Genomic DNA, 18,274 nt, shown 5'->3' on the forward strand with positions numbered 1-18,274 from the left:
GCTCTGGTCCACCATTTTCACACCTTTCATGATTTCATTTTGTGAAGGGTCTACCATCAATATGTTTATCCAAAAATGGAGCATGGGTCCAATTTTTTTATCCCAACTTTTTTGAAAATTTGCCCCCCAAAAAGGGGTGGGGTGTTCTTTGGGGATATGCTTTCACTCATTCAGTACACCTAATGATACTATATCATTCAGTTCCATGATTGACCTCATTGGGGTTTTTGCTTTCTCGGTTTTCAAGGAAAATTGAATAAATTGGTACGGCTTTTACGAGACGGCTTTAAGGGGCTGGGGGGCAAACTGTGGGTTAATGTGATGCTTGTGATGATCTAATTCAGGAAATTGAAAGCATTTTCACACAGCATCTCAGGATTAGCCTGGGTCTTTAAGGGTTAAAATCTACCAATTTTTCTCGTTTTTTTACTCTTCAATATTTACAATTTTGTGGCAAATAAAAAACGGAGACCCATTTTCTTTGAAATTTTCGGCTAGTGGGAAAAAAATCAGCTCTCACAGGAGCAAATTGTAAAAAATCAGCTCTCACAGGAGCAAATGTTGAGGAAACATTTCTAAGCCAGTAGTTAACACGTAAATCCACCCCTCGCAGGAGCAACAGGAGCAATCCTTCCTGTGCTCCTGCGGGGGGTGGCTTAGAATCGGCACAAATCCCCTACTTAGGTATCTTGTACTTTTTCAACTCCTCCAATGTGGATGGATTTTCAATGAGTCTTGTTTGACTTCTCTTTTTGAAAAATTGGCAGGGAGATTCGATACAAGATTGTGGGGAACCTCAGAAAAGTGTAGGAAAAATTTTGAATCCCTGAATTAAACATTATCACTTTTCTACTGGGGTGGAGGTTCAAATTTTAAAATCACATTAAAACTCAGAACGAAAAGTTTTAAAAAAATGATAAGTAATTTTAATGATCACTAATTTTGAAAATTGAGAGTTTTCTTGAAGTTTCTGTATAAAATTAAGTTGATTCCCAAAGCCAAATTTACAGATGCAGGCAAGAACAAAAAGTCAGGTTGATAGAATTTTTCTGTATCCACTTGAAATTTTATAAATTAAACATACATTTGCGATTGCATTAAGCAAGTATTTCAATTTCTTTTTTTAATAAATGTGAAATTTCTTCATCTTTTCTTGTGGGCTTTCGATTTTAATCTTATGTACATATTTCATTTTGGAATCTTTAGAAATTCAGTTGAATAATAAAAATTGATGCAGTTTCTATGTAGTGTCAGAATTTTTCAATAAAGATATTTCATTTCAGAAGACTCTTGGATCCTCAACATCAGAATGCTCATTGAAAAAGCTCCAAGGTATAATGTTCCTGTGGTGCAGTGCTTTGTGGACTACAAGAAAGGATTTGATTGTGTCCAGTGGCAGGCGTTATGGTGGATCCTGCTGAAAATGCCGATGGGTGCTTTGACCTTCAAATCATCTAGTGTGACTGATCAAACAAATGTACAAGAAGGGATCAGCTAATATAACAGGACAACATCAGGAAAACTCCACCCAGAAAAAGGAGTTTGCAAAGGCTGCACACTGTCTCCTCTTCTATTCAGGGCTGTTAATATGAAACGAAACAAAACGAAAGACACAAAACGAAATGGAAAATTTTCCCTCTGGACACGAAACGAGACAATTCCGTTCCGCAACCCTGGCTATAGCACCAATGCTGACGAGGTAATACACCTATCTCATCATCATCAGCATGACGAACAATGATCTGGTTGAAAACCTCTAAACGGAAGCTACTCGCACAGATTTTAATTATTTTACAGAATATTGTGATGCGACCTGCAGCTTCTTATAGTGGATATCTAATTTTGTAAAATAAAATTTTGTCGAGAAGATAGGGTAGCCTACACCTAGATGAAAATTAATCTGGAAAAAATTGCCTATGAAAATTCTGCGGGATCAGCCCGTCATCGAGTAGGTAATACCATGCCCATATAAACCGGCTAACGGCGGAAGGTGAAAGTGGGTCATCAACTTGTACGTACCTACCACCGGAGACTTCTCAGACTTCAGTAGTAATATTAATATGTTGCTGGAGTGTTACACATCAACGCAACGTCCTCTCTGTTATCAAATAATCGATTCAGTAAAAATACAAAGATAATACACCGTGACGTCTGTGTGTGTTTTTTTTTCAATCATTGTGAATAACATTACGTGTTTGTGATCGATTTTTTTTTCAATCATCTTCAAATGAGACTTCGTTGAGATTCCGGTTAGATCTTCGTTTCAACGGCGATGGTAGGTATGATGGATTTAATTACCTATTTCACGTATTGTATTGTATAAACTGATAACGTTTTTTTTTCATAGTGTTTCAAAAATGAATTTCCCCTCCAAAAAAGCTTAATATTGAATCAAAATTTTACACTATCGTATAGAACTTTACCAACACATTAAAGCTAATATATCCGGCCAGTAAAAAAACTTTCACACCAGCTGGAAGTTGATCATGTATGTAAACATACTAATGCGGTATCCAAACATTACTAAGCACGTCTTTAATATTCGAAGTCATCTTTTAAAAACGTTTTCTAATAGATTTAAATCTACGAATACTTCACTATGACATATCGAAACTGGTTCCTGTATTTAATTATATTGTTTCTTTAATATTATCAATTAGGTAGTATGCATTGCACTTTCGGGTTAGTGGGCTTTATTTCCGGTTGGCCGTTTTACAAAAATTTAAAACATAATTTGCGCACGTTTTGAGAAATTTTTTTCTTCAACCGATCAACTTTTAATCGCCTCATAATACGTGTTCCGAGCACGCAATATACGATCTTGGAACGCCTTTAGCATGAAAATTCCTCGTGCAATTTCAATTCTATGTAGTATGAAGTTCGTGACTCGTACAAATTGCGTACTTCGTAGGCTATTCAAATCTTTTTTTTTTCTGTAATATCTGCCAGGTGAAAAAGAAATGAATAGATTAATTTTATAATCTAAAAAGTAACGGTTTGTAGAAAAAATATGCCTACTTTATCGCAATCCATCGATCATTTCGATGGGAAAAGTAATTGAATTTTTATAGCGTACGCATTAACTTTTTGACCTTGTGATTCCGGGGGGAGGGGGAGGGGAGTATGGGCATTTTTTTGTTGAAGTGTGTTTGAGCTACTGAAGTAGTACCTAATTTCTCTTTAAATAATTGTCTTAAAATTATTTTATTTACTTATACTTTTTAAAATCGCAACTTGCTGTTCGAGTTCAACAACTTCTTGGATGCGATTCTAAATCGAGAAGCAGACGTTTGCTTTTAGAGGTCATGGTCAATGGTAGGGTAACCACTTGGTTAGGTATCGAGGGTTCTCAAAATGGCGCAATCCAATTTTTAAAATAAAAACCATAAACCAATGAAAAATTGGCGAATTTGGTTCGAATTGGAGTCTATGCTGTAGTTCGGCATCATTGATGAGGAAAATTTTTGGCAAAATTGACGACTTTGGGGGTGGGGGTCGTTTTCAAATAGGTTTATGGCCATGTAGTAGCAACCAAAAAATACCATTAACATACAAATAGAACATACTTACTGAAAAATCAGAAAATAATGTTTTGGTCCTTTTTCAATATTTTGAACTTCTCTCCACATTGATTTGGATTTTTCAAAGTAAATTCTCAAACTCATACAATTCATTTTTGGATTTTTGACGAATTTTTGAACATTTGAAAAACTTGAATATTTAAAGCAAGTACGAGTACTTATCATGGTGAATTTTTAATGTTTTCATTATTTTAAAGAAAAAACCCAAACAAACCTGCGAGAATAAGCTCCTTCAGTTTATCCCTACCATACACTCTCATTTTCCAAAACAGCCACTTTCGAGCCATTATGGAGCCTCCAGCGCATTTTCAATTTTTCAGACATTTCAATTTGCTCTAAAAGAGTAAAAGAGAACTTAGAGCATTTATTGGTCAACTTTGGCTGATGCATTTTCGAAATCCTCTCGACTGATTTCTGGAGCCTCTGGTGAGTTTCAAATTCTCCAAAAATTTTAATTTGCTGTGAATTGGCTAAAAATGAATTCCAGGGCCGGTGCTCGATTCCCCCCCCCCCAAGGAACCAAAAAAGCCCAAAAAAGTAACGGAAAAAAGTTGAAAAAATTACCAAAAAAAAAATATGAAGAAAACAAAACATTTTGAAGTTGAAATGTTCTGTTTTTTTTTTTTTTTTTTTTTTTTTTGTAAAAAAAAAAACGAGACTTTTTGGAAATTTTTGGCAACAATTTGGAAAAAATTTGAATTTTTCAGCACTTTTGCTGAATGTTGTCAACTTTTAGTAAAAAGCAAGACTTTGACAAATTTTAGCAGAATTCGGAACTATTATTCGTAAAACAAGTAAGTAGGTGATGATGTTTTTTTGCATTTTTTGGCAAAAGCGCCAAAACTTCTGAAAAATTGTTTGAAAATGTGAGACTTTTTGATAGAAAACGACAATTTTTAAGAGGCTGTTTTTGTTGATTCATAAGAAAGCGAGAATTTTTGTCAAAAAACAAGGCTTTGATAATTTCAGAAAAATACAAGTTTTTGAAAAATATATTGGCAAAAAGTTTTGACAATTCCCTGCCACAAGCGAGATTTGTGAAAATAAGTGAAGCTTTTTAGTAGGTACTTTTGCGAAAAAGCAAGGATTTTTGTCCAAAAGTGAGACTTTGGCAAATTTAGAGAAAGATTGCTATTTTTATAAGTTTATAACAAATACCTTATCCACAAAAAATTGATAAGGTATGTAGATACCTTTTTTGCAATTTTTGGTGAAAACCCCTAAGCTATAATAAGCTTACTCTTGCTCAATTTTAGCCAATTTGCTAAAGAACTACAATTTTAGTCAAGTTTTTTAAAAATAGCAATAGCAACAGATAAGTATATTTGACAATTTTTGCCAAAAAGTGATATTTTCTGTAAATTTCTGTCACAAGCGAGACTTCTGTGTAGGTAATTTATGGAAAAAGTGACACTTTTTAGCAATTATGCTAAAAAAAGGGGAATTTTTGGTCAAAAAATTTAAAAAGGAGAATTTTTAGTCAAAAAATTTAAAAAGGAAAATTTTTGGTCAAAAAATGTAAAAAGAAGAACTTTTGGTCAAAACATAAGCCTTTCGACAATTTCAGCAAAAAGCTGGATTTCTTGGTCTCTCCTACTGGCAAAAAATAATATCTACTTTTTCACAATTTTTCTCAATAAAGTTTGGCTTTTGGGCAATTTTTGGAAAAAATGAGTTGTTTTGGAATTTTCTGCAAATATGTGCCTACCAAGAATTATTTTAAGCAATGTTGACAAAGCGAAAAACATGGGCTAGCTAACCTTTTTGATAAGTAGCCTTATTATTGAGAAAATTATATTTTTTTGGCAATTTTCAGCCAAAAAATTGAGATTTCTTTCAATTTTTTGATTTGGTCAAAAACAAAACTTGATATGAGAAAATATGCCCTGATAGCCCTAGCAGTTACTAAAATAATCCCCCTTAGGTATAGACTGGAAGTATGGTAACTTTGGGAACTATTTTGTAGATCTGTGTATTGTAGCTCAAGGGCTCCGCCTGAGTCTGATCTCCTGCCATCAACTTTACTTGTTTTTGGTTACTTGCGATGGCTGGTTCCTTGTCAACATACAGACATAAAGGCAACGGAGCTTTTCCCCTTGGTCCCTCTTTCCCAGCTTAGCCCACTGTCTAAGTGGATAATTCGTGCAATTTAATGTGGTTAATAATGATCATGTAATCCATTTCTGTTGATGCTCTTAGCCTGAGTAGAGTCCCCGAAAGAGACAGCAAATAAGTACAGCCAGTAAAGCAATGACCATGCTAATTTCAATGTGAATGTCGACTCATCCACATCTGTCACTTTTGGATGCCACATGTCGATGTGAATTTTGACTATGTGTCGAGCCAATTGTTGATGTAATTGTCAACCAATATTGATCGGCATTTATGTCAACAATTGGCTCCACACAGGGTCGAAATTTAAATCGACATGTGGAGTCCAAATGTGACGGATGTGGATGGATTGACGTTGGCATCAAAATTTACGTCAACCTCCAGCTACGCAAAATTGTTAAATTTTAGTTTCAAAATTGAAATTTTTTTCCAAAAATCATTTTCTCTTACACACTTAGGTGGCCATTGCTCATGCTGAAAGCGAAAGCAGCATCAAAGCGGAGTCCACCTCCAAGAAGTACAGAACGAAAATCCATATTCAGTTTAGTTGAACATTAAACTCTTTATACTGAAAGGTGCAATAGGTTATCTAAGAGTACTAAACTAATACATTTTCATGTTGACGACATGTCAATGTTAATGTCGATGTGAAATTTGACATCAACAAATACATCCACATTCCACAATATCAACTTCATTTTTCAAATTTGAGAAATCTTCAAAAATTTGGTTGATGTTAGTGTCGATGTATTTGTGGACAATTGACTTTCACATCGACATAACATTGACAACTCCAAACTATGAAAAAGTGAATAATTTTATCAAGGCCATTAAAAAATTTTTCTCCCTTCAAACAAATATCATCTTTTCAAATGTTTACTGAGCTTTTAAACACTGAAACAGAAATTTTAATTCTGAAAAATTGGTCAACATAGTTGTGGATGTAAATTTCAAGCATCAAATTTTACATCAACATGTCGACATCGCATGTCGAGGTATAAATAATGAGAAAATTTCGAAAATTTTCATTAACCTGGCTTCTTTACAGACAGAAGATTCCTATTAAATAACTTATTGGTCACTTTTCCATCATCATGTTGGAAAAAAACATAGTCGATGTAAATGTCGATGTCGACAATTGTTGTACCGGAGTGTCTGTAAGTGTGACGCAACCAGCGATACCATACCATATGTCGGCAAAAATTTTTTTCGTTTTATTGTGGTTTCTGGTAGTGTTTTTCTTCCTCTTTTCAATGGTGCAAACAGATTTTCAAAATATTAAAATCTGACAAATTTGCAAAATTTCAAAGTTACGTATTTTTTGAAATTCAAAAACCAAAATTCTGAGAAAAACGTTTTTGAAAGTTTGGGTTATTTTTGTAACATTTTTAAAAACCAGTGAACATTTTTTTTTTTTTTTTTTTGATTTTCTTCATCTTTTAATGGTTTTACATCATAATATTTTTTTTTTTTCGACATTTTTTTATGAAAAGCACTTTTGTTAAACCGGGTTTTTACCACTAAAACGACGTGTTTGAGATCGGTGGGTACACCCATTCCAAAGTATAGGCTTCATAGTATATGAATCGACAAAAAAATTTTTTTTGATATTTTCTGACTTTTTCCATGAAAACGCGATTATCTCAAAAAAAAGTTTTCCGACTTATGGTATGGTATCGCTGGTCGCGTCACAAGTAGTGAAGTATGCTTATTTAGTTTAATTTATGCACTTTTTCCCTATGGGTGTTGATCTCTCATATCTACACCTATACCTTAAGACCTAGATGAAAGGCATAACCTAACCATGTCTTATTAATTTTACATTACTTCATCGCTGATTAATAATACTTAAGCTAATACTTAACATTATTATTAAGAGTTGTCTATTCACTAACGCGAGTTGTAAGATGCCAGCAAAGGCTTGTATCCATTATAAAATAATCAAGTAATTATTTTATATTAGGTTTGTTCTTTTTACACGGATTTTGGCAGATTTCAAATCCTCCAGAATCTGCTACGATAGTAGCTTTTGAAAATGATGAGAATTTTTATCAATTTTTTGCAAAAAGTGAGACTTTGGAAATATTATTAAAAAGCATGACTTTTTGCTTTTGTCAATTTTGTTGGCAAAAAAATGATGCATACTTTTTTGAAATACGTACTTACCTATCTGTTTATCAAAAGTGAGACTTTTTTGCCACTCCTTGCAGAAAAGTTGATATTTTTTGAAAATTTCTGGAAAAATGCAACACTTTGAGTTCTTATGGGCACAGTTCTAGGTCAATTTTTATTTATTAAATTTTGTTAAAGTTTCATTTTGGTTTTTTCATTATTTCTAAAAAAAAAAATGTCTGGTCCTAACTTTAGACATTTCTGTTACACCTGCTCCCAAACGAGGCCCGATTTATCCCCTTTGCCTCCCTTCTCGACGTCCCTGCTTCCTTCCTTGATTACACCCAATGGAACTTGATTTGATTATTACCGTTTATTTTTACTCACTTCAATTTTAAAATTCACAATAAACCGATCAATATTACGGTAGGTTTCAGTAATTCGATCCAATTACATAAATTATTCCGATTTAATGTTACCTCAACATCATTATTCATATCTACACAAAAATCAGAAAACAATCAATTAAAAATGAAAAATAATTCGTAACTTTTTACGTGTTGGTCTTGTTTTACCTACACACAGTAAATTTTACTTTTACCCATATTTTTACAGTTACTTTCTGTTCTGTTCTGTTATAGTACTTTTTTCCTCATTTTTTTGTCATCGTCTACTTTTTTTTCGCTTTGATGCATAAAATGACCGCCAAAGTAACAAGTTCGTTCATTATTTTGACTTCTTAATCGCGTATAATTTCAAATCCACGTTTAATTACGTGGAAAAAAATACGTATTTGCATATTTAAAAGGAGCCAAGCTAATTCCTAACATCTCGACAAAATTAACGATCTGTGAAGAATGAAAAAAAAGTACAACGAAATTTTACACTCAGGTTAATAAGATTAACACGGAAGGTATTTTCGGCGGATAAACGAACGGAGCTGGAGGTGTTCGTTCATTGATTTTATTACACGTTAATTTAAAAATAATTCGATGAGAATCGCGCGAGTTTATAGCTCGGTAATTAATTTTAAAATTTCGAAGAGTTGTGTGTGTGAGGTGATTTTGTTGTAAAATAAATACCTATAAAAAAACATGACAAATTTTACGTTCGGTGGTTAAAATTATTCGTATAGGAATTAATTATGCTCGTATTTTTTTACACGATGATCGACGAAGTACACCGTGTAATATTTAGTGCATTGTGTAACAGCAGGAGGAGGTAGCCGGGTATATGAATGGGAAGCGATTTAATGATTTATCGATATTGTGTAGTTATTTGGTGTAAATGCCGTTGCAAAAGATATGCATACACATACATACATACGGAGTATTATGATATTACGCGTAATCTATACACAACACACGTGGAACTGAGTCATGATATATGGTGATAATGATAGAAAGTGAAATGATAATGTCGACGTACCTTAAGCAAATGATCGGGTGAAAGTTACCTTCGCAAGGTCTTCCATGTACTTACCTATACATACGTAATACAAAGATATTTCACTTATTTATATTTACATAGATATGTAACACCAAGAGTACCTAAGCGTACATATTCTACGAGATGACGAATTTTTTTTCTTCTTAAGTGACCAGTAGGTAGTAGGTACATAGGATAGGGAATCACTGGAGCTTCGGAGAATTTTTACTAACGTAGCCCGGATACCATCATATTTTTGTATGTGAACTACTTTCGTTTGAAAAAAATTGTATGTAATCGTTTTTATACGCTTGGTGAATATGCGGGAAGACTGATTTAGGATTAAATGGGGTAGGTACCTACTTGTTGGTGTTATTTTTTAGTTCAGGTTTTTTAGGTTTAAAAAAGCAAAAACAAACAAAAAAAAATTATTGAAGAGGGATGAAGTTTTGGATAAAAGCACAGTGAAATAGATAGGTACCTATTTCAATATTTCCAAACTTCCCTGAAATCCATGCATATGTTGTCTCCCTTTGGGAGGGTCACAAGGGTCCACATTTCAGATTTCGGCCCAACTTCCTAAATTATTCACGAGGGAAACTTTCAAGGAACCTGTCTCCAATTTGAACGGGATAGGAATTTTTGGACAGAGCCGGGTCCTAACCCCCCCCCCACACCTGAAGTGATTTTTCGATTTTTAGTGAATTTTTGAGTAGTTCAAAATTGACCATCTTTGACAATAAAATTTGTTTTCTATGAATACTTCAACTTATCAAGTAGGTACAAAACATGATATGAAATTAATCCTCACACTTGATTTAACAACTCTTTCGAACCGAATTTCATAATTTCTGATCATTCTAGAACCTTCAGGGCGATTTTCAATTTCTCCAAAATATTCAAAATTTTTTCTAGAGGGGTGAAAATCATCTGGGCAGCTAAATATCCAGTTATGGCATAGGTATCCTCGGTCTGTTTAAAAAATTTATCCACATCTTAGACGATTTCCAGTCGGATGCCTCTAGTGTATTTTTTGACCAGTTCATTTTTATAATGATATAGGTAAGTGGAGAACGCTGGTCAAAAAACACACTCGAGGTGTCATGCTAGGAAATTGACCCAAATGTGGGAAAAATTGTTAAATAGATCGAGTATAAATCACAACTCTATTTTTAGGTGCCCAAATTAATTTTCACGTTTCCTGGATAAATTTGAAAATTCTGGAGAAAACGAAAATAGCGTTGGAGACTCCAGTTTTGAATTTTTTCCTCATTAAAATATGCTGCGAAAAAAGTCGCTCTTGAGGTGGCCAGCTGGCCAGCTGGAAATCAGCTCAAATGTGTTTAAGTCCTTTGAATAGGTCAAGGATAAGCAACCACTCGATTTTTGGGTGCCCAAAGTAATTTTTACACTACCTGGAGAAAATTAAAAAAAATCTGGAGAAAACGAAAATAGCGCTGGAGACTTCAGAATGGCCAAAAATTGCGAAATTCCGATTCAATGGGTTTAGTTTCAGGCAAGTCGATGCTGGCCATTAGTGTCAATCTCCAAAATTTCTCAACGAACAAAAGAGTATTGATTTTATAAATTTTTTCTTCAAAAATATTTTGCTCAAAAAATCGCACTCGAGGTGTCCATCCTGGAAATTAGCTCAAACGTGATTAAATCCTTTTTGAAGAGGTCAAGGATAATCATCAACTCGATTTTTGGGTACCTAAATTAATTTCCACGCCTCCTGGAGAAATAAGAAAATTCACGAGAAAACGAAAATAGCGCTGGAGACTCCAGAATGGTCAAAAATTGCGAAATTCCGATTCTAGGGGTTGGTTTTAGGCAAGATCCAGGTCATTTGTACTAATCTCTAAAATTTCTCAACGAACAGAAGAGTATTGACTTTTTTTGAATATTTTCTTCATGAAATATTCTGCTCAAAAAAAAATCACTCTTGAGGTATCCCTCTGAAAATCAGATCAAATGTGAATAAATCCTTGAACTGGCCAAGGAGAAGCCAAAAATCAATTTTTTATCTGCCCAAAATAGTTTTCAAACCTCCAGGAGAAAATTTAAAATTTTATAGAAATCAATAAAAATCACGCTGGAGAATCCAGGATGCCTGAAGATTGCGAAATTAGGATGAAGAGGAAGGGGGGGGTTCTAAACAAAATATGATGCCATTTTCGAGCAAATTTCCCTTCAAACAAAAAAGAATTTGTTTCAATGAATTTATCTGCAATTCTGGTAAAAAAAAACAGACTTGAGATGTTCGCCTGGAATTCGGCACAATGATATCTGAAAGTTGAAACATTTGGATCGGAGGGGGAGGGGGTTGATGTCACACAAGATGTGCGATTCTTGCACATTTTCGAAATTTATTCCCAACGAATTGAGAATTTTGTGAATGTTTATAGGTACTTTATAAAATATTCTGATGAAAAAAAAACATTCGAGGTGCCTGCCCAGAAATGAGATCAAATGTGGATGAATTCTTTGAACAAGTCGAGGGTGAACCGCAACTAGTTTCTTAGCTGCTTAAATCTGAAATCCACCTTCTGGAAAATTTTTAAAATTCGGGAGGAATCGAAAATCGTTTAGGAGGTTCCAGAATTGCTAGAATTGGCGAATTCCGGTTCGAGGGAATCGACATTAGTTCCAGGACTAATTTCCATCATTTTTACAGACCTACCAAAAAAAAAAAAACATTACATAATGGCAAAAAATGGTCAATTTTGAATTTTCAAAAAATTCCCCAAAAATCCAAAATTTAATTTGAGTATCTGCAATTTTGGTTATGAGGTTTCAGACCTTGGCCTGTACAAAATCGCGTCCAGGTTCAAATCAGAATCGAATAAAACCTCGAGTCTAGGTTCCTTTTTCAGATATCAAATATGTTGAGAATTTTCAAACAAAAATTATTGTAGAGCATCAAAAAAAGAAAATTTTTCGTCATTATGAATTTATTTCGTAAGAGTTCATAAAGAGGACAGCGATTGAAAAAGGGTAATTTTCGACATCTCCCCACTGCTTACCATACCTAATTTTTAAAAATTCATAGAACCAGTCCTATACTTTTTGCTATAAAAAATTTGAAAAAAATGTTTCAAACTTCGAACAAATTTTGAAGAGAACCAATAAAGAAACAATTTTAGCATTGAAATTTTTTCTTCAAATGGTTTATGTCGGAGGGGGGGGGGAATAATCACGCATCCAAAAGTACATAATATTATATGTACCATCAGAAAATTTCTCATAATCTGTGTAGCCTACTTCCTTAAATAAAGTAAAAATCAACTTGATTTGCCTGTTTTATCAACATTTTATGTACAAGTTCAAAATATTGTGTAATGTAAAGCAAATGAAATGATTGGCTTTTATTCCAGAAAAGGACGCTGAGTGTGAATATTGCTTCGTTTTCTTTATCTGACCCTTCCAACAACCCCCCCCCCCGGGGCAGACAATCCCAATCCTCTGTTTGACCCTGAAAATTGAACAAATGATGATGTCACGTGACATTTCAAATATCATTAGTTCATCGATCTAACCTTTCCAACCCTACTTCTGTCAACCTCCCCCCCCCCCTCCAATTGCTCCTGAAGACTGAAAAATCAAGTTCCGAATTTGTATTTTGAGGAAGCATTTTGTGATTTTCTATTTGCTGACGATAAGTTGAGGGCTTGCCTGAGCTTCTATAAAAATTTGAAATTTTTGATCCGAATTTTTTTTCAAAACGTGACGAGAGCTCTTTTTCTTTATCATTAGTCATTAGAAGGCGAATGATTTTATTCCAATATACGAATGAATAGTTCGCTAGTTTGATGTGTTATTTGATACCTACCTCCTAAAATACACGAAATCTTATTCTATGTAGGCCTATAACGTTATCAGTTTATTCATGCAAAAAACTAATAATAATATCGCATCGAGTAATCTGTACGATTTTTTTTCACAGGGCCGCCGAAAAAAAATGTGGCTGTGTTTACTCCTGTGGTATGCTCTGGTTTACGCCGACTACGCGCATTCCACAGCTCTACCTTCAACATTGAATCCGCCACTTCCGCTCACCACCCATAAACTTTCCAAAGCGTACCGCGAAAGTGAGACCTACGAGCCATCGGTGGTAACTGGTTTATCGTCGAACGGTGAAACCAGACATTTCCACAACAAATTACACAAATCGCTCCCTATTGTAGTACCAGATGAGATCGATGGTAAATCGAGAATCGGATACGAGAAAGATATTATGCTCGTATTACCCGTAAAACCAAACACCAACGATACCGACGATCTACAAATGTGGTATACGCAAAAACCGATCACAGCTATAGTCGATGATCGAGGTGTCTCCAAACCTGAGCATAGAGCTGACTACGACGTTTTTGAGGATTTCAAAGTGGAGGAAGAGAGACACCCTTATACAAATTTTTTGGTCAAGAAGATGTCATCTAAACCGCAAAAATCGCCTTTAGATTACGGATACCCTGAGAGCTTCAAGTTTGTTGAAGATCTTAATGGTCTACCGAGTAATCATAAACCTGAATGGGCCAGTACAGATGTAACTGATTTGACCAGTTCGTCGAGTGTGTTAAGTACTACTCAGCTGACCACTGCTGCAGCTGGTCCTACGAGGAATAATCCATTCGAGATGTTCGAGTCTGTTAAACCTCTTGAAATCAATAAATTTTTATCACCTTCGATGATTGCCTCAATGCCTGAATCTGAAGAAGTCACCACCGAAGTGAAACCTGTCACTGAATCTCATATACACACCGTACCAAAGAGGCCATCCAAACAACCTACTAAGAAACCTCAAAAAACTAAGCTTACTACCGAAGCCACTACTACAGAATTTACTCAACCTGATGGCTCATTCGGTTCTCAACCAGCTCAAGTAGATCCTGAACAAGTTTATACAGCAGTTCGATATACAACTTTGCTCAAACAAACCAATAAGGAATTTTTGCCATCGTTTTCTCATAAAAATAAACCCATTTCTGTACCTAGCTTCCATTACCAGAATGTTCCAACCACCACAACCAGCAGCCCAACCACCACTACCCCAACAACTACAACTACTACTACCACCACCACTGAAGCTGTTACAACACCCAAAAGTATACCTACCACAACAACTCCACCTACTACCACTACAAGAAGGACCACACCATTGTTCACAACTTCGCCTAGAAGATCCACTACAACTACTTATGCACCTCCAAGTACCACAACAACTCCAACAACCACAACCACAACTACCACAACACCTTCAACAACTACAACCACCACCACCACCACAACTTTTGCCCCAAGTTCATTGAATGATATTGCTGTGTATAATGTTACAGAAGATGTTGATGATGATCCTTTGGTATCTGAATCACTGGATTCTATTCCATCCCAAAACCTGAGCGACTTCCAGTTCCAAATAAACCACTTTGAACCTCCCAAAGATGTAGATTTCTTCAAACCCGACACTCCTCCCACTGAAACAGAACCTTTCAAAGAACTAAATCCAAATATACCCCAAGATATGTTGACCAATGACATGAAAAACATGTTGGTCGCTCTAGGTATCTTGAAATCTGACCAGATATCCACAACAAGCACCACAGAAAAACCGTTCATCAGAAAAGAACCTGTTACACCGAGTGTCGATGCAGATTCTTACACCAGTTTCAAAAAAATACCAGATTCCAAGCAACCAGATAAAACCGGTATTAGTGATGACATGAAAGACCTCTTAGCTTCATTCGGTCTCCTGCCTAAGAAGAAAACCGATAACGATACTTCAGCAAACCGTATCTCCAGACAGCAGAATTTAACCGAATTGAATTTTGATGATTTGGAAATACACACCACTTCACCATTCAACTTCACAGACTCTGAGATCTCATCTCCTGCATCCAGTGGACCTCAGAGTAGTGCAGACCTTGAAGCTGATGTGGCTGATTTCTTCGATAATGATAAACCGATCACCGAGAAAGCAAAACCAATTGCAGATGTTGTTAAACCCTTGAACCTGAATTCTGAAATGTTCCCAGATGATATGAAAGACACACTGGAAACTCTCGGCTTCTTGAAACAAAGATCACCCAAAAGTGCCCATGTTTTTCAGCCTACCTCACAGTTGGAGAAGCTGAACCAAGATGATGCTGCGAAGAAGATCACCGATGTGTTGAGAACCATCAAGTCACTATCAGTTAAAACTGAAACTAATAACATTACAGCTGAGGAACTGGAAAAACAACTGCAAACTATTACAAATACTTTGGAAAGCGACAGTTTCAATGAAGTTAACGATACATTGCTGTTGGATATATTGAGCAATGACACAAATCTGAAACTGATTGAATCCATTGATAACATGACTAGTAAATTCCGCCCTGCAAATAAAACATGGCCTGTAGCAGAAGCTGCAACAACAACTGATGTCAGAGTTATTCCAAAATTCAAGACATATTCTTCGACCACAACCACAGAAAAAGTAATCCAGACAATTAGACCTTTGGATAGCAACAGACTGCAACCTGAGATGATACCGCCTAACCCGTTATCAACTGAAGAACTCCTTCAACTATATGAAATGGGTAAAAATGAAATCAAAAGACAGCAACCAAATACAACTTCATCTTCAGAAACATCCGATGTGCCATCAAGTACAATAACTTCATCAATTGATGACACATCAATACCAGGAGCCAATACCGAGGTCTTTGGCACCAATACTGATCAACCTAATGTTCTAGAAACTTCTTCAGCATCTTCTACAACTTCTACTTCGACTAGTTCTACAACAACAACAACTACAGCTGCAGATGATTCAAAAGGTTCAGCTAATAACAATGCACCTATTCCAGATTTAGCTGATTCGTTCGGTGGTGGTGGAGTTGCCAGTGAAGAACCTTCAGCAGATGATTTACCTACCCCTAAACCTAACGGGTTGTACTTTTATTTAGACTGGAATACGTTTTTAAATGTAGGTGAAGAAGATAAAAGACCTATTAGGATACGATTCGCTCCTAGGGCTGGAAACGCTAGGAACTTTCTACCAATTACTGTGCCATAAATAGGTAATAATTAATGTTCTTTTTAAAAATTTATATGTGTATTTATATTCGAAATTGATTGATACGTTTTTCTTCTTCTTCTTTTTTTTTTTTGTTTAAAAAGTGTTAGTTCCTTTTTGTATTTTGTATTATGTATTATTTTACAACGATCAGTCATTATAAAAAGTATCTTTCGTATATTATTATTTATTTATTTATTTTGAATATTTTCTTTTTTTTGTACTCGTGTATTAATTTATAAATTTATAAATACTTATTTATGATGGGTATCGGCCATATTTGTGATGTGTGTCAAGTATTATTGAGTCGAGTTTTAGTTCATAAGATATCAGAATAAAAAATATATCTGAAATGAATAAAGATCTCTGGAGCATCACTTTTTATTCGATTTGAACTGTTCTTTAATTTCCTGAATAGATACAACAAAGAAAATCATCTCATTTCACTTTTTCATATCAGAATATTGGTTAGAGGAGCAGGTATTAAAACAATTGGAACTAAAACTTCAAACTGATGTATAGGTAATAGGTATCACTGATGGTTTGTTCTCAAAGACTCTTGATGGTCTAAAAAAAAATTCACATAAATTTGACTTATGGTAGGGTTTTTCGCGTTGCATCACAAATTCTATCAATTATTTATTTTCATGTCAACTTTTTTTTTTTTTTGAAAACCATTTTTGTAAGAAAAAAAATTAGTCTAGTTTTTACTCCTTTTTATGTCAATATGTGGGTACCTGGTACGAATGCTTGAATTTCTGCTTTTCAAATTTCAATTCAATCTACCCGCCTGGATGCAGCTCAAAAGCAACAAAAAAGAATACAGGTGTGAATATATTTGCCTACTTTGAGAAATGAAGTCATTCGGTTAATCATTATTCAACATGGACCATAATATTTTACATCTGGTACTTAGTTGCACTTGGAGCTTGGAGCTCGCAAAAACTGGAGCTAACGAGCGTTGATAAAATCCGCTTGCTATGTAGACAATTAGATATGTGTAATGATTCAGATTTTCAATCAATAATCATAAATTCGAAAACATATTAACGTTTTGTATTGTCAGTAGGTACATATTGCAATAGAACACACACATAGGTAAAGTTTCGAGAGATATAATCGTGTTGAATTATTCCTTGAGAAGGCACTTTATGCTACACTTCTAGACTGCCTTAAAACAGTGTTGCATATCTCATGAGTCAAAGGAATACATGTCTGAATTTTATTAAAAACATACATAATTAATTCCAACGACAGAAGAATGAAAAAGTTTTCGTAATAGCTGATGAAAAATTATTTTAACAAAACTTTGAAATTCAGTTTTCCAACATGTATTTTTTTTAAAATATTTTTTCACCTTTTTTTATATCGTTCTCTTTCAAAATTGTTTTCTCATACTGAAGAAAGTTTTTCCAATTTTTGAGATTTCAATAAAACTTTCATAATTTTTGATTCCAAAAATAATGTTGGAAAATTTTTTGTTCGGATTTCCTTTTTGTTTTTCATAAAATACCGCATGAAATAATTTTATTGATGTTTTGAAGTTTTTTTTAAATTTTAAATAGCATGCCTAAGTATTAGGAAGAAAAGGATTTCGCAGAATAGAACATTTTTTATTATTGGGCCATTCCACGTAATTCAAACAAGAAGTGGTAAAGGGGGGGTCGTCGATTTTTTGAAATTTTTTTTGTGGAAAGACCTTCCGAAGAGATGACCAATGGTGCAAATCGCAGCTCTCTAGCCCTTTTTTAAAGGCTGCCAGGGGGTGTCAAAGTTTTCAGTGCACTTGAAATAATATCATCCATTTCAGCAGTGGATTACTCGATAACCACGATACCTACCAAAATGAATTCTTTTCCAATAGGTAGGGGTTTTGAAAGGCTTTTTCATGATATCACAAAAATCAGTGTTGCCACTTTTTTTCGTACCTATGAATTTGCTAGAAAAGTTTCCAAACGTAGTTTTCATATCGTTCCGACTC

At 34.7% G+C, this 18,274-nt stretch overlaps 1 protein-coding gene across 2 annotated transcripts; it reads left to right on the forward strand.

The window, feature by feature from the left end:
- The first annotated feature begins 2,032 nt into the window (after positions 1-2,032).
- Positions 2,033-16,670, forward strand: LOC135849403 (mucin-2-like). Of its 2 annotated transcripts, none has more exons than XM_065369839.1 (2): positions 2,033-2,279; positions 13,180-16,670. In XM_065369839.1, the coding sequence occupies exon 2, from the start codon at positions 13,195-13,197 to the stop codon at positions 16,291-16,293; it is 3,099 nt and encodes a 1,032-aa protein (XP_065225911.1). In that variant the 5' UTR covers positions 2,033-2,279; positions 13,180-13,194; the 3' UTR covers positions 16,294-16,670. The 2 variants fall into 2 exon arrangements, with proteins under 2 accessions (XP_065225911.1, XP_065225906.1); XM_065369834.1 differs by having other exon boundaries at positions 2,033-2,275.
- Positions 16,671-18,274: the final 1,604 nt, after the last annotated feature.

Source organism: Planococcus citri, chromosome 1, assembly GCF_950023065.1.
Source record: "Planococcus citri chromosome 1, ihPlaCitr1.1, whole genome shotgun sequence".
NCBI lineage: Eukaryota > Metazoa > Arthropoda > Insecta > Hemiptera > Pseudococcidae > Planococcus > Planococcus citri.